This window comes from Silurus meridionalis, chromosome 4 (assembly GCF_014805685.1).
Source record: "Silurus meridionalis isolate SWU-2019-XX chromosome 4, ASM1480568v1, whole genome shotgun sequence".
In the NCBI taxonomy this organism is placed as follows: Eukaryota; Metazoa; Chordata; class Actinopteri; order Siluriformes; family Siluridae; genus Silurus; species Silurus meridionalis.
This window is the reverse complement of record NC_060887.1, coordinates 17144925-17165359: the sequence shown is the minus strand read 5'-3', so window position 1 is coordinate 17165359 and position 20435 is coordinate 17144925. Positions and strand designations below refer to the sequence as shown.

The window sequence follows — 20435 nt, the reverse complement described above, 5'->3', positions numbered from 1 at the left end:
ACTGCAGGAGGGATTTTGGCCCACTGCTCCACATAGATCTTCTCTAGATCAGTCAGGTTTCTGGCCTGTCGCTGAGAAACACGGAGTTTGAGCTCCTCCAAAGATTCTCTATTGGGTTTAGGTCTGGAGACTGGCTAGGCCACGCCAGAACCTTGATATGCTTCTTTCAGAGCCACTCCTTGGTTATCCTGGCTGTGTGCTTCGGGTCATTGTCATGTTTGAAGACCCAGCCTCGACCCATCTTCAATGCTCTAACTAAGGGAAGGAGGTTTTTCGCAATACATGGCCCCGGTCATCCTCTCCTTAATACAGTGTAGTCGCCCTGTCCCATGTGCAGAAAAACACCCCCAAAGCATGATGCTACCACCCCCATGCTTCACAGTAGGGATAGTGTTCTTGGGATGGTACTCATCATTCTTCCTCCTCCAAACACGTTTAGTGGAATTATGACCCAAAAGTTTTATTTTGGTCTCATCTGACCACATGACTTTCTCCCATGACTCCTCTGGATCATCCAAATGGTCATTGGCAAACTTAAGACGTGCCTGGACATGTGCTGGTTTAAGCAGGGGGAACCTTCCGTGCCATGCATGATTTCAAACCATGACGTCTTAGTGTATTACCAACAGTAACCTTGGAAACGGTGGTCCCAGCTCTTTTCAGGTCATTGACCAGCTCCTCCTGTGTAGTTCTGGGCTGATTTCTCACCTTCCTTAGGATCATTGAGACCCCACGGTGAGATCTTGCATGGAGCCCCAGTCCGAGGAGATTGACAGTCATGTTTAGCTTCTTCCATTTTCTAATGATTGCTCCAACAGTGGACCTTTTTTCACCAAGCTGCTTGGCAATTTCCCCGTAGCCCTTTCCAGCATTGTGGAGGTGTACAATTTTGTCTCTAGTGTCTTTGGACAGCTCTTTGGTCTTCGCCATGTTAGTAGTTGGATTCTTAGTGATTGTATGGGGTGGACATGTGTCCTTATGCAGCTAACGACCTCAAACAGGTGCATCCAATTTGGGATAATAAATGTAGTGGAGATGGACATTTTAAAGGCAGACTAACAGGTCTTTGAGGGTCAGAATTCTAGCTGATAGACAGGTTTTTAAATGCTTATTTGCAGCTGTATCATACGAATAAATAGTTTAAAAATCATATATTGTGATTTCTGGATTTGTTTTTTTTAGATTATGTCTCTCACAGTGGACATGCACCTACGATGACAATTTATATATATATATATATATATATATATATATATATATATATATATATATATATATATATATATATATATATATAGTTTAGTACATAAAAACAGTGTGGATTTCTCTCTTTTTACCTTTCTGCAATTAAACAGCCCAAATACTTCAGAAAAACAGGCCTCTTGACTGACTATTATTTTTATTAACATTTTAACATGTTTTCTAAGAGATTATCATGGTAATTTGTTATTTCTAAAAAAAGAAAAAATTCCACCTAAGCCAAATAATAAACAGCTACATTAACCAACATTCAAATTCAATAAGTAAAACACCTTACTGAACATGATTGAAGCTGCTTCTTGACTAAATTCATAATGACCAGAAGTTTGTATTTTGTCTTCTCTTTATCAAATATTAATTGCTTGCTTGTAGTTCATGTTTTGCTTATTTTATATTTTATATTATTCATAGCTTAAAAAAAACATTATATGACAGGGATGTAATTTTTACACAAATGTCAATGGATAGATACATTACCTTGCTTTGTTACTGTGCTAACATTATATGCAGCACATTAAAGCTAAACAAACTATATTATGCAATGTACCCAAATAAATTCCAGATCTAAAATATTTATTTTAATTTACCTCAAGCATAAATTGCCAAAGAAAATCCTTGAAGCCAGCAGATATTACCTTTTAAATACGAGTGTGCTCTGGCTTGTTCCTGCTACACATCCAAGTCCTCTGTCTTTGCCATGTGTTCCTTTTACAGGGACATGACCACAGACCTAAACATGCAGTCAGAGTAGGACAACTAACTTAACAGTGTATGAGGACATCATTGTATGAAAGTGCCAGAAAAGCAAAACAGGGCATACAGCTTTACAAAGGCAGCATATTCCAGAGCATGTGACCACCATAAGAGACAATGTCACCGGTGACACCCCCTGAGCATTACAAACAAGTGGTGGAATGAGAGCCACCTTATGTCTTTATCCTCTATAGAGCTCCAATTAAATTATTCTTAGGACAGTATCTATTATTATACTTGCTTTTCATTTCACTTATCTTACAATAATTGCTTAGTATTAATTCCTGTTCTTTAAATTTCATGTTATTTATGCACTTAAGTTAATTGTTATTTTTTTTTGGCTTGGTTATGTCCAAACTAATATTTTTTTTGTCTCATTTCTTTTTTAGATAATGATTCCTCGCAGGTCCGCTGTGTTCTTTGGAGCAGTACAGCTTTTTCACTTGTTTGTAAGTCACTCTGGATAAGTGTCTGCTAAATGACTAATTGAGGTGATTCTTCCTCTCCAGCCCAGTCTCACGCCATTTCGTGATATAGTCACGAAATGTAATCTATTGATTCTTGTTCATAGACACAAATTCCCCCTTTTTTCTCGTGTCAATGAAGATGACTTTCTATGTAATGTATTTCAATAGGAAGTATTCTTGGTGCCTCTGCCAAAGTTTTCTTATTGGCATTGGATACTACAGATGCTGAATTGTTTTTTTCTCTCGTTTGTTATTGATTTTTTAATCTTCATGCACTATTACTCAATGTTTAAACAGGAGATTTTATCCTTGTTTTTATTGCTTTATATTCAGTAAGGTACTCGCTATTATAGACCATCATCAGTGGTTCCTTCCAGTCAAAATACAGTAAATTTATTCTGCCGGGTAAATTAAGGAGACTGCGATAATTACAGACACACATTTAGCAGTATAAACCTTACCCTAACCTTAACCCTTACCCTTGCCCGAACCGTATATTTTTGGCCTTATTCTTTGATAAAAATGGTTAAAAAATATTGCCTTTGTAGTTTTTGTCAGCATTACCAATTATCTTCTCATGCTGAATGACACAAAGAAAGAGAGAAATTCATGTCCATGAATACGAATCGATAAATTAAAGTTCCTTACAATATCAAGAAATGCTGTGAGACTGTGTGACCCTCTCACACAAACATTTGGAAAGATTGAGAAACTCAGTTATATTTAGTTTCTCAACTCTTTGCAAGAAAAGTTCTTTGCAACAGCTTTTAACTGAACCATAGAAGATAGTTATTCTCCTCTATGGCTTATCATTAATGCAAGTTAAACTCATAGCTCTCGGTCTATTCTCTCTTCGACAATGACTATAGATAACATGGGGGAGTGTAACGATACAGCTCTACTGTTCTACACTCTAATGAAACGTTATCTAAATGATCAGGAACACAGCAAATATATAGTCTCCATAAGCTGTGATTCACTATACACAAGACATGTACTGCTGATAGAGCACTAATCTACAAACAACATAAGGTGATATCAGACATCCTGTTTTTCTCCTCTCTGGTCTGAACAAATGAGTTCATTCATTCTGATATTGTTAAACAAATAGAGGGTTTTTTTTATTCTTTATTATAATTATTTATTCTTTATTTAAATTATTATGATTTGTTTATTCTTTAAGATGTCTATTACAAAAATGTAATTGCTTTTAATAATTAACTGAATGATGGGGCAAGTTGTTTTATTGATACCATTTTCCTTGTATCATAGCAATCATCACTTTTATTTGAACCAAAACAAACAGATCCATCTTATCAGACAAGGAAGTACACAGGGACATATTTGTTCAGTGACCAAACAGTTTATTACTTTTTTTTTTTCTTTTTCAAAAACTGTCTAACCTAAATGACTCCCTTTGTCATTTCATTCAAACATACATATAAACATTATAAACTTCCATATATTCCAAAATATATTAGAATGCTGATAGTTTAAAGACAAAATATGACAAAATGAACAAAACAATACCCTAAAACCATTTATAAAAAATTATAAAGTTGCTGTGCAGATTTTGTTATTTATTGCGCAGAGACTGGAGAAACATTGTCAACTTAGAGAATAACCTAATTATTATGCATATAAAGTATTATTATATATTAATTTATATAATGTGTTCTTAAACAAAGAGCAGTCCATTTACATTACTTTAGTAATGTTAAATACAGTATTCGATTTAAAAACAAAGGACACAATACAAATGATGACAGTATATAATCTTTTTGGTGTCAGTATACAAAACACAACCATACATTTGATGTTTTTATGATCCATAATAAAAAGTAATATATATAATAGATTATGTTTCTACCTCGTATCCTTCATTATCATAACATCTTGTAGCTAGTCTGTCCGCTAGGCGCTTATGTAAAAATTTTATAAAGTGATAAAGTGCCCAAAGTGGAATAAGTGAGCAGGGAACAGCAGCCAGGAGAATACAGATGCTGTAGACCCAGCCAGGATATGTCAGGATTTCAGGAGCAGGAAAATTCACCTGGGAGAGTAAGAAAAACATCAGATTATTATCAAGTACATATGCACTTGTAGTCCCTATCCAATACCACTATCTATTGCTTTATTAATTACACTGTACCTTAATGTCACTGGGTTGAATTGTTGTAAATATGGAAAACATGGACATTTAGTGTTACAAGAGTGTTTGAGGTTCTTACATAATCAGGGTTCCATGCTTCATAGGTGGGTTTTTGTTGTGCCTGTACAACCAAATAAGCGAAAAAGACCACCAGAAGCATCAAAGGACTAATCACTCTCCATGTAGCTTGCCAGTACAGGTTGGGTCTGCGTCCCGTCATCCACTCTATATCATCACTGAATCTGACAGGGTAAAAACATGGTATTAATCGGATGTTCTGAAATTACAAGGGTCCTGTACAATAACTGAGTACAGATAAAAACAGTGTCTTAGAAAATCTAATGCTGCTATACCCATATGAATACCCTGATCACATAATGCTATTGTAATGTTACTGTATATAATCCTCTCTTGGTCTTGACTGAATAATATTAACTAGAATAGTTCTTTATGTGCATTACTGTAAATATGGCCAATTGTATGCCTGTATTAGACACATCTTAGTAGCGGTTTTAGTGGTCTTTGGAAATACATAATCCTACAGTACATTCTATTAACAAGTTAGCAAGCACCTGTTGCCTCCATAGATGTAAATCACGGCTGTGATCTCAAAAAAGGCGATGACCAGCAGAGGCAAGGAACCTACATAGTTATTGAATATGGCCAGCCAGTAGTTTCCAGATCCCATAGTGAAGATGAGTGCCACAATGAAGGAAACCAGGCAAATCAGACCTATAGAACGAAAAAAAATAATATTAACATTCAGTTGGTAAAATTGACCTGATCTTATACAACCCTGGGCAAATAAAAGTGAAAAAACATAAGCTTTTAATTGTCTTAACAACAAATCTTTTAAAACAAAATATCCCAGAATATTTTTTGGAAAATTTTGTAAACACAGATTTGTTCATTTTAATCATAATCATGACTTGGATTTTGCATTCAAGAAGCCTTTGAAAATTAATTTCTCTGTTTCTAGTTTTTCCGCAGACAGTTCACTACAGCAAAAGTAAACAAGTAAATTGTTGTACAGGAGAGTCACAGGAGTGTATTTGTTTCATTCTTGCTCATTTCCACACTTATTATTTGTTGTTGAGACCTTTAATATCTTAATATATGACAAAGACTATTGTTGGAAGTAAAAATAAGTAAAAATGTAAATGTAAAAATAAATAAATAAATAAAAAGATATTTGCCCAAACCCTCCCTTATCAGAACTTCTACTATTTAGAACTTTATTATAATAATGTAGCTTCATAGCTTTATTTTAGGTCAAATGATTTTCCACTTAATGTTGTCCCAGTCTCTCTATTTACCTGTGAAAATCTCCTTAGGAATGCACTTGGGCACTAGGTGAAGGTCCAGCAGAGGAGTCAGGACTCCCTCCAGATTTCCAAACATTGACGAAAGTCCAAGACTGAAAAGCATAATGAAGAAGAGCACGGCCCAGACCTGAGACCCCGGCATCTTTATCACGGCCTCAGTGAACACGATGAAAGCCAAACCTGTGCCTGAGGCACTCTGAGGAACAACAAACAAAAAGTAATGAAAACACATTTACCACTGCATAGTCTGCAATCAAAGGTCAGCAGGTGTACAACAATCAATACATTTAAGTGGTACTTTTATTTCTTAAGTATATGCCATGATGTATTGTAGGTGTATGGGTGGGTCTACATTCAGTATTAAAGTGGTTCCGAGTCTATTATTTGAATTGTTATTTAACATAGAATTCATTATTGACTACTGATTATTATTAGTAAAGTTTTTCAATTATAAGACATACATATAATATTTTTACCATATCAGAGTGTTCTGAATCAAAGTTTCAAAGTGTGCTTCCCTGTTTCTCTCTAATTTAACAAGCTGCTGTCATAACTTCTTCCTTGAAAGGTAGTGCAATAACTTCTTGAGTTGAGGGGATCCTGTACATTATCTCCCATACATTAGTAAATAATATGCCCCACTTTTGTTGCCAGTTATTTTGACAATAATGGATGTATATTGATTTTTTTACAGAACAGTAAATATATATATATATATATATATATATATATATATATATATATATATATATATATATATATATATATATATATACTGTATATTTATATATAATGGCATGTGTAATAATACCTGATCAAGCAGTGCTTGGAGATTACATGTTCTCAGATTTAGTTGCTGCACCATGCGTGGATCTGTAGCATTAAGATGTTTCAAGTATGAATCATAATTTTCCTCTGTTATATTCATATCCGGAATATTAAAAGCATTCATCAACTCCTGAATATTACTGTGAAAAACAAGAAACCAATACTTGCTTCAATATCCAGCAATAACATTCTACATTCTCTGCCACTTTTTCCTAGCTCACTTCATGCTGTGGAGCACTTACCTGTTTACACAATCATTATAGCTGGACAGTGCTTTAAATCCCAGGATGGAAAAAATTGGAATTGACGCATAGATTGAGGTAGCACTGTTGATGCAGCCAACAATCAGAGCATCTCGCTCACAGTTGTTTCTGGAAAGAATTTTATAAAATATTTATTTTATTTTACTGTTGTTTTATTATTGGTATTAAACATTTTAGACATTTAGCTCAAAAATACACTGGCAAATGATTACAATTTTGTTTCAGACAATTTGGATCCACAATTAATAACAATGTCTTTGCAGTTTATCTTTACAGATATTAATGTTTTCCAGTACGTTACATGAAGTGTATTACTGCATTATAATGTTTATGTAATAAATTAGGCAATCACTGAGTGGAACAGATTGTAAAGAGTGTACCTTCTATATCTACCAAATAAGAGCTTACTTTTGTGGGTTATAGCTGGAAAATGCAATAAGGCCTCCGAATGCAAGAGACAGAGAGAAGAATATCTGAGTTGCTGCATCCAACCACACTGTTGGGCTTTTCAGGGTTTCCCACTGTCAGAAAAGAGAAAGTTTTCAGCAAATAGATTATTTATGCATGGCTGGAGCAGATGTGGTTATAACCCATTTTTACAGAATGGATTTTTCTTTTCTACTTTATTCTTGCTTCTGATATGTAAACATTTTTGTTGGATAGAATTTGGTCAGAGTTTCAATACCACCACCCGAATTATCAGCAATCACAGTATCAATATCAGCAAAGCCCTAAACCCGTAACTACTTTGCGTCATTGTAAGTTGCACTGGACGCAGGCATATTAATAAATGAACTAATGATTAAATATGATGCTTTAATTTTTAGATTAAGATTACAATAAAAGAAAAAAAAACAATGAAATAACTAGTTAGATTGTCTTGTTACATGGCAAAGTAGTAAGCTTTAGGTTAATTTACCTAGCACTTACTAGTTAAGCCCTTTATTTTATATCAACTGACACATCGTCAAAACAACAAGTGCACAATAGCTGTAAAAAAAAACAAAAAAAACAACACAACTTACATTTGGTGTAAAGAGGTGGCGCAATCCTATAGTAGCTCCTGGCAGAGTTAATGCCCGGATCAGAAAGATGGTGAGCACAAGATATGGGAAGGTAGCTGTGACATACACAGCCTTCAACCAAAGCAACAGATTTATTTAATGATGAATAAATAAATGTTTGATTGAATAAAATTTACTATGAAGAGAATACAGACCTTGCCGATGGTCTCTATGCCTCGGATGAAGCAGATATAGACAATACCCCAAGCTGAAGCCAGACATACAACTAGCCACCACTGAAGATCCCCATTAATTGTAATGTTAGGAGTGATATTCAGTGTCTCTCTGTACCAAAAGTAGTTCACTGGAGTGCTCTGCTCACATTCCATAACGTATCCTGTAAAAACATGAAGCATTTATAAAGCCTAACAGACATGGATAGCACTAGTTGCCAGGTCAGCCAAATAAGCATTAGTAAAAGAAATTTAATCAAAATTAAATAATTGTTGTGATTTTTTCAGTGTAAACATGTAAGATTACCCACTCCCTGCCCCATGTGGAAGAGACACTACATAGAGAACCATTTTTGTATCAGAAAAATAATATAATTTTAATGTTCATACTGTTTCTGTCTTACCAGTGAGGTTAGCATTAACCGGACACGACTGCCATGGCAGTGGGTTTTGGAATGAATGGAAGAAATACCACAGAACCCAAGCCAGTATAGTGTTGTAAAACAAGCCAACTAAAAATGACACAGTCATTGAGGCCACACCTGCACACACACACACACACACACACACAGAGGATTGAGTATGTATAGTAAGTACAACAACAGTAGAGATATGATTTCAGTGCAGTTTACAAATCAAATAAGTCCAGCATCATTAATAGACATGATTACCAAAACAGATATTTTTTTCAGGACGCTAATCTCTACAGTCAAAACATTAAACATGTACTACATTAAAGTCATTCATACTGTGTGTACATAACCACTGTGCATATAGTTCTTCCATAAGACTAAAAGTACCCACCTACTCCTCCTAGATAAGGTGAGATTGAGTTCCAAACCCCTATGCTGCCCATGCGGAGTCTCTGACCAATAGCCAGTTCCATATGAAGCAGTGGAAGCCCCTCAAACACCAGTGCTATGAGGTATGGGATTAGAAATGCACCTAGATACAAACACAATACATTATTATACTTCTAGTTTCTCATGAACTGTTATTATTAGCACATCAGATTACTAAGATTTGAAGAAGCAATAAAGATTTGATGTATGAAGCTAAGTTCTTCTTGTGTTATCCTTGTTTTCAACCCACTAAGCACGTGGCATATGGAGTGGTACCTTTTTGTTTTTGTGAAATCTGATAACATGGGCTTATCTTTAACTCCTGGTAGTGTAAAACATTAGAATAGGAATACTTTCCATCTAAAGGCTATATGATTTACCTGATAGACAATCAAATTTGATCTCAGAGCATTTAATGATCCCATTTAACTGATTTGACTTCAGTGTCATAAATACAGGATATAGAAGTGTGAATAGATGTATTAACTGTTTAGGTACTTTCAAATGTACTGTACACAGTGCAGGGGTGAACCTGGTTTCTATATTTACATATGTAGACTTATATTTACTTTAGACAAAAAGCTGGTACTCCATGTATGAAAGGTCCTAAAAGTGCAAACATCACATGCAACAGAACCATATCCCTTTATATAAAAGACTCTGATAATGATGAAATGTATAAAATTTTGCAGTGTGTGTTTGTACTTTAAGATACATACAAAATGAATGCATTATGAAATGAAAATACATCATTAGTCTTATTTATGAAGCAATCAAATGAAATACTCAACATTATATTTTATTCATTCTTAGAAATGAGTGAGTCTGCGAGTATTCAAAATGAAGTCATTTTTATTTGTAATCTAGTTTATTGCTTTTTAAACAATGTTTCATTTTTCATGTTCAGTACCTGACAGGAACCAGTCTTTTACAAGCATGTACACACTTTCTACCACATGGTTTTGCGACGTAAATAGCTGCTTGTATGTTTATCTACACTTACTAAACCACAGTTTCCTCTTAGTAATGTCACTGCTATACTTTAGTGCAGACTAGGCTGGTAGGATGAGTTGAGTTTGTTAAGCACTATGCTGCATAATGCATAACCAACTTCTGAACCTAATCTCTAATTCCCAATAAGAAAATCTTTTTTAACCCACACATCGATTTGACTTTATATTTATACCCAGAAACATTTATATATATTTTTTTTCCACAGAATCTTAAATATATATCAGTAATGGACTACATTTATATCTGAAAGCATGGGTTCCAATATATCAAGTGCTAGTGATGTTTATGTGTATAGAGAAATGTTTTGCTGTTAGTGTTCTTGGACCCCCTCAGCACAAGTATTTTTTATGGGGGTTTTTTGTTGCTGGTTGTAATTCAAGGAGTCAAAATAATATCTAACATACAAATATTAACTATTTACAAGTTCAATTATATGCATATATTATGTTAATAAATTAGATTTATAACAATATATCACTACATTTGGACACAGTTTAAAATGATGTGGATGGAAGTATCATTTAAAAGACCTAGGAAGGAAGTAGATTAAATTAATTTTCAGTGTCTGATTAATTAAATGTATAAACCTCAGACAGAGATTCAAGAACTGGGAATCAACTAACATGAACAGTAAATACATCATTACATGAAAACATAAAAAGCAACGGTTTAATTAAATTAAATCCTGTCCTACATTCGCAAAAATCTCTTACCTCCTCCATATACCTGACACAAGTAAGGGAACCTCCATACGTTCCCCAAGCCGACAGCAAATCCAATGCACGTCAATAGGTACTGAACTTTATTGTCCCATTTGGGGCGTTCATCAGTCTTAGTGGCATCTTCGTGAGCTTGGCTCAGCTCAATGTCTTTGCTGCTGTGGGCTTCATCCATCCTTCAGTTTCCTTTTGCAGTTGATTTGTGAGTCACGATCCAGGTCTGACTTTCATTTCCTCTTCACACCAGCTCTTGCATCTCTTTACATTGACATTTTTTATGGGGTTGTTCTTCAGATGAAGGGGAGGAGTTTTGGCCCTTTTTGTTCAATCCCACTGTATGCTGCAGATTACTGCTTTTTTTGGCACTTTTTCAGCATTCTGAGATATGCCAGGAAGCACAGACAGTTACCGTGGATAACACTCCTACTCATTTGTTTGCTAGTCTGTGGTTGAGCAGAGCATCTACAGAAATCTACGGGTTAACAGCTTACTCATTGGCATGACCTCACAGTTTGAAAGAAGGATGTTAACTATGGGCTTTCTGGCACTTTTGCAGAGCATCTAATCTACAGGTTAACAGCTTACTCATTCTCATGACTTTAAAATTTAAACAATGTTAACTATAGGTTTTCTGGAACTATAACAGAAGGATTACTGCCATAATTTGCACTAAACTGATGACTGAAAATCTTAAAAAACAGAAAAAGGAAATTTAGTTTAATGATGTTTATTTTAGTAAAATGCTGCTTATTTTAAGAAAAAAGGACAACACAATACCAAAATGTGTAAAGTGTTTGGAACAAATATGAATTAATTACATATATTGACTTAACATGTACATTAGCAAAGTCAGTCTTATAATGCAAATATATTACAGTGAAAATGTTCAAAAGGTACAAAATAAATAAGGTTCTCTAGTATATACGACACCTAAAAAATTAATTGAAAAGGCTTTCATTTGAATATCACAAGCACAATTTGACAACATTTCTGATGCACTGTACTGATACAGGAGTATTAAAAGTAAATATAATTTCATGAAACCAGCAGAGGGTGTGTTTCTCACAATGGTCTATTATTATAGTCAGAATTGTAGAACAAAAAATCCTTTACAATGGTGACATAAAAGAAGTAGTACCAATGATCAAATTACCAATGACCAAAAAAGATATATTTATGGGACTTGAATTACAAATTGTGCTCTTAATTTAGACATCAACATCCTTGTTACAGCAACGTTTCCGTATGGCCCTAAAAATGGCAGCACCGGGAACAGCAAGACTAGGAATCCCAGCTAATATAAAAATTATTACATAGATCCAGGACGGGTAAGGCTTCTGTTCCAAAGTGGGAAATTTCGGCTGTAAAAACAAACAGATGAACAAAAAAAGTAAGGCTAGCTGCTGTATATGAAACATTTCTTCCTTAATACTAATGCATCACAGAAGTGAAAAGATTGTCTGCTAAATGACTAAATGCAAATAATGCTCACCACAGCAACTCATGCAACTCATAGCAATTTTACTAACAAATAGTTATTAACTTGGCTCATGCTATACTTTAAGCTCTTATTACGTGTAGCCTCTTGAATAACCTCACCGAGTCAGGGTCCCAGGAAAGGTAAAAGAACTCCTTGGAGATGGTGGTAACAAAGTAGAAGAGAAAAATGAACAGCATGATGAGAGGGCTGATAAATCTCCACGTGGCCTGCCAGAAGATATTAGGCTTGTGGCCAATCATGAACATAAGGTCTTCATTGAACCTGTTGGGAGATTTCATGGTCTCAGATTTGATGTCACTCCAATATGCAGTGGTTTACTATTAAAACTGCTGACACTGTGAAGTTTTTAAACCAATGTATGCTGTAATTTTCACCACACAGTCTTTTTCTTTGAGTACCCCATAGGCACAAATAATAGGTATTGTAATATCTATTTTACCACAGCATCAAAGATGACAGGGTATACAACAACAGTGTCCAAGAAAGGGACTGTTTTTTTGTAAAGATAAAATTGTGATAAAAAAGTGATTTTTCACTTACCTATCTATTCCATAAATATACACCACTCCAACCATTTCACAGAAGGCAATAATGAGAAGAGGAATTGAACCAGCAAAATTGTCAAAGAGTGCCAACCAGTAATTCCCTGACCCTTGGACAAATATTAATGCAATTAAAAAGCACACCAGACAGGTCACTCCTGAAACAATAAAAAAAATCATGGGTTAATCCATGGCTAACTCCTGGTTCCAGGTTATATATACATTTATACTAATCTATTATTTTTGTATAATTTTCAGTTTATATTTGAACACTTAGAATACCGCACCTGAGATCACTTCCTTAGGCCAATGTTTGGGGAAGACGTTTAAATCCTGCAAAGGTACCAGGACTCCTTCAATGTTTCCAAACATGGAAGACAGGCCGAGGCAGAAGAGCATAACAAAAAAAAGGACGGACCACAGTGGAGACAAGGGCATCTTGGTGATGGCCTCAGTAAAGACAATGAAGGCCAGACCTGTACCCTCTACACCCTGATTAACCAGAGAAGCATGGATGTAAGCAGTCATATTCAACATATTATACTATATGGACAAAAGGTTGTGGACACCTGATCATACGATTTGTATGTGCTTTTTGAACATCCTATTCCACATTTTGTCCCTATTAGCTGTTATAATGACTTCCACTCTTCTGCGATGATGTTCCAAAAAATTTTGGAGTTTGGTTGAGGATATTTGTGCTCACTCAACCACAAGGGTGTTAGTAAAATCAGGTAGTGATGTAGGGTGAGGAGGCCTGGTATGCATTGTTAGTGTTCCAATTTATACCAAAGGTGTTCAGTAGGATTGAGCAGCTCACTTCAACTCTTCCACACCAACCCATGTAAAATAAATTTTCATAGAGCTGGCTTTGTGTACAGGGGCACTTGACAAATACAAGTAAATATACATTTTTAATCTACAACATTTAAAGACAACCTATGCAATTATGTGCCTTTAACTTTGTGGTTAGAGAACCAGATTTGGCTGGAAAAATCATGTGTCCCAATACCTTTGTCTATATAGTGTATTTTAGCTTAAAATTTTGTGAAAGAGGAATTCAATCTTAACCCAATGATACACAATTTAAAAAATGCAAAGTATAAGTACTAATAATTTTTGTGTGAAACTTTTTACCTCACTCAGGAATGTGTTTAGGTCGCAGGTCTGAAGATTTAAACCCTGAATGATATTGGGATATGTGGCATTAAGCTCTGTAAAAACTTGCTCGTAGTTACTTTCATTGATGTTTGCTTCTGGCAGGTTAAAGGTGTTTAGCAAAGTCATAATATTTCTGCAGGACAGATGCAAAGCACATAATTAGATAACCTCTTTCTCCAGGTCCAGGTATCTGCTATTAAGTGTTAAGGAAATAAGTACATACGTTGCCAGACAGTCATCATATCTCTCTGTGGCTCTGAATCCAATGATAGTGTAGATTACAGTGGCAGCAAAGATTGATGTAAAGGCATTGATGGTGGAGATGATCACAGCATCTTGCTCACAGTTGTTGCTGAAAGAAATTCATATAATATGGACACCATAGGACACAATACAGGAAGATATTTAATATTTCAAATATATTCCAGCAGTTGTCTCTACTTCTGGGGCTTAATTGCTGGTACTTTTGAACTTACTGTACTGAGTTGTAGCTGGAGAAGGAGATGAGGCCACCAAAGGCCAGTGAGAAGGAATAAAACACTTGAGCACCTGCATCCAGCCAGGTCGATGGGTTTGCTAATTCATTGAGCTACACACACACACACACACACACACACACACAGATTTTTTTACATATGTGTGCATGACCACAATATTAATGTAGTAAATAATGATTGCCATATTTACTGAATTTCACTTGTAAAAAGCAATGATTTTCTGTTAATTTATACTTACATCTGGTGTAAAAAGAAATATTATTCCCTCAACGGAGCCTTTTAGAGTCAGTCCTCTGATTAGAAAAATGGTGAGAACCACGTAGGGTAACGTAGAGGTCACATACACTGCCTTGAAATGAGATATAAAGAGTAAATATAAAGCTGATTCATTATAAATTATGCTAATCACCTCTTGGGTATACAACTAACTACTAGAACCCTATATTTGGAAAGTTTAAAAAGCACAGCATGTATGGAAAAAGCTATTTAAACCAATTGGATTAGATTTAATGACATAACTGTCATTTAAAAGAAGAAAAACTGTGAATTTTGATTAAGCAATAACGAACGTTTGTTAGTCAACTTTATTATATGCAGCTTTTTTATTTGCATTTGAACGAATCCATCTGAAAAGTCTACCATCTCTATTTTCATAGCTATAAACTTATTAAACTTTGTGTAGTAAATCTTAATGGGTCCTTATTCTTGCATAACATTGCTAAATCTTAAAGTATGCAGTAAAATACTAAAAGAATTAAAAACTTGCCTGTTCTGTATAATATGCTTAGTAATACATGGCATGTGTGTTTGCACTTAAAAAAAGACCTTGCTCTCTTAAAGATGATGAGATCTAAATGTTCTCACAGACCATTTCTTCCGACTACACTAAAGCACTTACTGTTTATAAGCACTGTATCAGTACTTGATGTTAAAACTACTGATACAGTTGATAACGGCTCTTATGTAATGTGAAGTATGTGTAATTTTCAGATAAAGGCTTTTTATTTTTAGCAGATATTTAAATGATTAGTTCATAAGCTTAAGCTACAAGTAAATCAATAATTATGAAGCTGGAAAAAACAGACAGGATTCTTAGACCTGGTATATATATATATATATATATATATATATATATATATATATATATATATATATATATATATATATATATATATATATTATGTATTTATTTATTTAAACTATACACCACCATAACCTGGTCTACCAGTTCCCCTGGCACAAACGTCTTTCCCAAGCTTTTAAACAGTACTTATCTGTTTGACCTGTGTTTAAATATGTTATGCAAGAAAGTAAATACCTTGCCGGTGGTTTCTATTCCACGGACAACGCAGACATAAAGTACGGCCCAGGCTGAGATTAGACAAAGCACCATCCACCAGTGCAGCCCTCCTGATTGGTCAATGCTTGTAGTTGTGTCCAGGGTCTTCCTGTACCAGAAATAATCCACAGGAGAGCTCCTCTCACATTCTGGCTCAAAACCTGTCAATGAAGTCAAGCTTAGAGAATTTTGACATAGGCCTACTGGTTCAACAAATACTGTTCAAGAAAACATGGTCAAACACATTTCATTTGATGAAATACAAATCCATGTGTGCAAACAGAAAACGATTGTTCCTATAATCACGCTAATGAGTAGTGCCTTGTAGCTGTGATACCTGTTCTGTTTGCATTTATGGGGCACTGGCTCCAAGGTAGTGGGTCCTGGAACGAGTTAAAGAAGTACCACATGACCCAGGCGATTATAGTGTTGTAATAGAGGCTGACCAATAGGGACACACACATGGATGCAATTCCTGCAGAAAGAATTTCAAGCTGTATTACATGTATCATTCAAACATTTGAACAGGAGGGAAAAACATAATGAGACACCGATTTAAGAATTTTGTTCAACAACTACTTTCTTATAGTTTACTGTCACTGCAAGTATGAAGTATTTTTTTACCCAAATCAACTCAGGATAGTTGATGGTCATGAAATTCAGCTCACCTACTCCTGTCATGTAAGGACTAATGGTCCTCCAGACCCCAACACTGCCTTTCCTCAGGCGCTGTCCAATAGCAAATTCCAGGTGAAGAAGAGGAACTCCCTCGAACACCAGTAAGATCAGGAAAGGAATCATAAAGGCTCCTGAAGATAGAAAAATAAAGAATAAGTTGAATAACATACACTTCAAGTAATGTTTATTCTGGTTAAACATATAATGCAGGATATAAAGGATCAATAATGTGTTAGGTACATTTGGAAATATGTATGACTTTTAATTGGTTTAAAATGTGAATAGTATTTGTTTTGATAGTCCCGTTCAGAGACAAGACACATTTTTCAAGTAATGGTGTAACTCAATGATATATATATATATATATATATATATATATATATATATATATATATATATATATATATATATATATATATATATATATATATATACAGTATCAATGATACTGTATCTAACTCTATCTGTATCTGTTTACTGCTCCAGATATTCATATCTCAATTTGTATGTGTTTCGAGATAAAAATTAGTATCTATATTAAAACCTGGAGTAGGTGTGGTTTAAACAAGACAGTTAATGAATGTAACTAAAAAAAATAGCAGTTTATTGTAAACCACAACAAATCTGACCAGACAGTTACTAATGATAAATGAATGCTGCCATTGTAAATGCATCACTGTGAAGATCAAGCGATCCAATTAATGTGCACATCAAACTTCAGAATAAGTATGATCTCTGTGATGTAATATTTTGAATTGACATCATAGCAAGGATGTTGGTAACAGGTGTGCTGATCTGAGACTTTCATAAAATGCTGATGTCCTAGGATTTTCCCACACAACAGTCAGAAGACCCGTATCTGCATGTTTTTTTTTTTTTGTATTGCACTGCTGCGACATGATTATCTGACTAAATAATTGCAGGAATGTGCAGGTACAGTACTTGTGTTCCTAATAAGCAGTGAGTGCCAGGTTATCTGTTTAGAAGTATTTGTGCGGTTTAATCCTGATTACATATTAATGTGTTTTTAGAATAGGGACAAAACTAAATTCTGCAATGTGGCAGACTCAGCATGTTCGCACAGACATTATGTGCACTTGTGAATACACTTAGGTACACATTGTCTTGGTGGCATTCTTAGAGAGGTCTAGCTATGAGTTTGCACTCTTATCAGCCTTCAGTACTCTATGTACTGACCTCAATGCAGCCAAGCACTGGCAGTATGATCTGGGGCTAGAGTTTCACATACTCTGGAACGTGATAGTGGTTCACTCCATTAACACATGCTTTTATGAAGATGTGTAGATGGGTAATAAAATCCTAAAGCAGGTACATTAAACAACATATTAAAGTGTGAGAATAACACATTTTAAAATGTTGTTTATTCTGTCACTGACCCATATGTTGACTAAATTTTTTTCTGGGAAGGGTGACTTATTGAAGTCGATGCTAGTTTCTGTTGTTTTTTGGTGTTTTTCCATAGATGAGTTAATATAAATGAAGTTTATTGTTATGGTGACCTTTCTGACACAGTGTTTTTGTAACTCTGTAACCTCTCACATTAAAGGTATAACAAGGAAGCTATAAATCGACCAAGACTGCATCCTACCAGTAAGGATATAATGATGGCTAATGGTTTACGAGAAAGCACACACAAGCTTAAAACTTATTCAAATATTAAGTGTTACTTGACACAAATAGGGTATGTAGAAAAATGTTAAGGAGTTTAATAAAGTTATAAAATTACTTTTAAACTAGAGTCCTGTGCAAGAACTACTTGTGTGCAGGTGCATTGCCATTCTGACAAGGTTTGGGCCTCTTAGTTAATTACTGGTAAAGGACAACCTTGGACTAAACATACAAACACATCCTATTTAGGAAGATCTGCATGTGTGAAAGTGTAAAATTCTGATGTCCCCATACCTTTGGCAACATCTGAATGTTTTGCTAAAAGTCTAGGGTATACATAAAATTGCAAATTTCACAAAAATAAAATCTCTGTTTGGAAAATGAATCATTTGTCAGCCCCACATTTTTGACAAGTTTTTACAAATCCTTAATATAGAAAGAGTGATGCATTAACTTTTTTGCTTAATGTTTGAGGGATCTAACCGTGTGGATATACAGTATGTATAATTATCCAGGCCACAAAAACCTGCAGTTAAACTTTATAATAAATTACGAACAGACTAGAAAAAGGGGTAATATAAGAAGGAGCTGTTTTAAGGAAGGACCAATTGTAATCAATTACCTAGAGTTTAAAATCGCTGTAATATTTGATGTCATTCTGGACAATCAGTTCTTTGTTTTTACTAAAAGCAACTTTAATCTTTCTTCTGACTGCAGTAAACTTTAATTACTTCATGATTACAATTCAATATAACAATCTGAGAATCAGACTTTTCTTAAGCTGACTTTTAAATTGCACATCTTGGCGATCAGTTTAAAAGCTTTAATACAATTATGCCACGGTTATTTAAAGTATATATTCAGCTTGCATCTTCTGATTTTGTTATAATTTTTATAAGTTGAAGAACACAATCTCCAAAACTCCTTTTTATTAGCTCATTACTTTACCTTAGCTTTAAGAATACTGTGGATTTTAAAAAATACCTTTGCATTATAAAAACCTGAGTGCTTCTTATCTTTGACTCCTATCATTATGTTGGAATGTTACACCACTAGCAAGAAAACAGATTCCCAACAACAGCAAAAAAAATTGTAAGGCATCCAACAAATTGTCCTGAACAAATTTAGCTCTCTGTATACTCCCAAGGAGCTCCTGATCTTTGTAAATGTTATAAAAAGTCTACAAGACACTAAAGAAACATAAGCAAAGTGTAATTGGACTAAATGTTACTAAAATATCTAGTTTAAAGTGCTTTTGAGTCCTGTGAATTAGAAGGTACCCCACATCTGAAGTTCAGATTATACATATGGTTTAATTCTGACTTTTCTAATTGGTATCCAGTCTGTTAGAATAGGATTAATAATTTTTTGAGAAAATGTGAAGTGAGTTTTAAAATTCTAAACCGAGGGTAATGTTTTGTCTGAGGTCAATGTTTTTGTTAATTAAAATGTATGTTCTCACCTCCACCATGGCTCTGACACAAATAGGGGAAGCGCCAGACATTACCGAGTCCCACGCAGAAGCCTACACATGTCAGCATATATTGAGCTTTGTTATCCCATTTAGGCCTTTCCCCTGCCTCCTCGATCTCCAGCTTTTCCAGCTGATCATGGCTCAGGATCCGATCCTCAAGGCCCGGGTTTGGGATCTTCAGCTTCATGATTCTCTGGCAGCTGTATGTATCTGAACTAGAGGTGGTGGGGAACTATGAGTAATAGGGCAGTGTTTTTTTGAGAAAGGTGAATTTATATGGTGAACTTTAGCACAACATCAGCAGAGGGCACGTGTATGCTACCCCTTAAGGAGTATGTGCCATGTCAGCTAGATAAGGGGAAGCAAGAGCACCTGACTGAGCCTGATGTATGACAATAATTAATGTCATCACACACACCTGTCTGCACACACATGCGCATGCATGCCAATTAAATGGTCTAAATGGTTAATAAATGTAGATAAGAATCTTTATATCACTTGAGTAGTAACTTTGGTAGAAACAAGGGTCCAACATCCAGGGCAGTTCTGGGAACACTTTACACACATACATAGACACACACACTTGCACTCTTAGTGCACTTTTTCTTTTACAAATAAATGGACCCAGGGTTCAACATTTAATATCTAAATCACTCATGAAATTAACAATAATAAAGAGAGCAGCATTCATTATTCAGAAATGACAGTTTTCCGGTTGAGGTGTGCTGCTTGTCATCTAATTTTCCAAATCAGG

General features: G+C 34.9%; 2 protein-coding genes across 2 annotated transcripts; both read right to left on the bottom strand.

Annotated features, from left to right (window-relative positions):
* Positions 1-2480: 2480 nt before the first annotated feature.
* LOC124384405 (sodium-dependent neutral amino acid transporter B(0)AT3-like) lies at positions 2481-11476 on the bottom strand. Its single transcript, XM_046847202.1, has 12 exons — positions 10855-11476; positions 9090-9230; positions 8690-8827; positions 8268-8449; positions 8074-8184; positions 7457-7569; positions 7028-7156; positions 6769-6925; positions 5949-6153; positions 5205-5364; positions 4712-4874; positions 2481-4533 (listed from the first exon to the last, which is right to left on the bottom strand). Exons 1-12 carry the CDS (start codon positions 11033-11035, stop codon positions 4339-4341), a joined length of 1875 nt encoding a protein of 624 aa, XP_046703158.1. The 5' UTR covers positions 11036-11476; the 3' UTR covers positions 2481-4338.
* A 95-nt stretch (positions 11477-11571) lies between these two features.
* On the bottom strand, positions 11572-19978 carry slc6a19b (solute carrier family 6 member 19b). The gene is made up of 12 exons (XM_046847203.1): positions 19670-19978; positions 16569-16709; positions 16238-16375; positions 15880-16061; positions 14800-14910; positions 14541-14653; positions 14288-14416; positions 14041-14197; positions 13191-13395; positions 12902-13061; positions 12460-12622; positions 11572-12221 (listed from the first exon to the last, which is right to left on the bottom strand). The coding sequence occupies exons 1-12, from the start codon at positions 19866-19868 to the stop codon at positions 12069-12071; spliced, it is 1851 nt and encodes a 616-aa protein (XP_046703159.1). The 5' UTR covers positions 19869-19978; the 3' UTR covers positions 11572-12068.
* Between the last annotated feature and the right edge of the window lie 457 nt (positions 19979-20435).

Coding starts and splice junctions, on each gene's coding strand:
- LOC124384405 (XM_046847202.1), bottom strand. CDS start 11,035: ATGGATGAAGCCCACAGCAGCAAAGACATTGAGCTGAGCCAAGCTCAC. Junction 8,185..8,267: donor GCATAGAGACCATCGGCAAG/GTCTGTATTCTC, acceptor CTTTGGTTGAAG/GCTGTGTATGTCACAGCTAC. Junction 4,875..5,204: donor TACATCTATGGAGGCAACAG/GTGCTTGCTAAC, acceptor TTACCCTGTCAG/ATTCAGTGATGATATAGAGT.
- slc6a19b (XM_046847203.1), bottom strand. CDS start 19,868: ATGAAGCTGAAGATCCCAAACCCGGGCCTTGAGGATCGGATCCTGAGC. Junction 16,710..19,669: donor GTGTCAGAGCCATGGTGGAG/GTGAGAACATAC, acceptor TTCTATCTTCAG/GAGCCTTTATGATTCCTTTC. Junction 14,417..14,540: donor TCCAGCTACAACTCAGTACA/GTAAGTTCAAAA, acceptor AATTTCTTTCAG/CAACAACTGTGAGCAAGATG.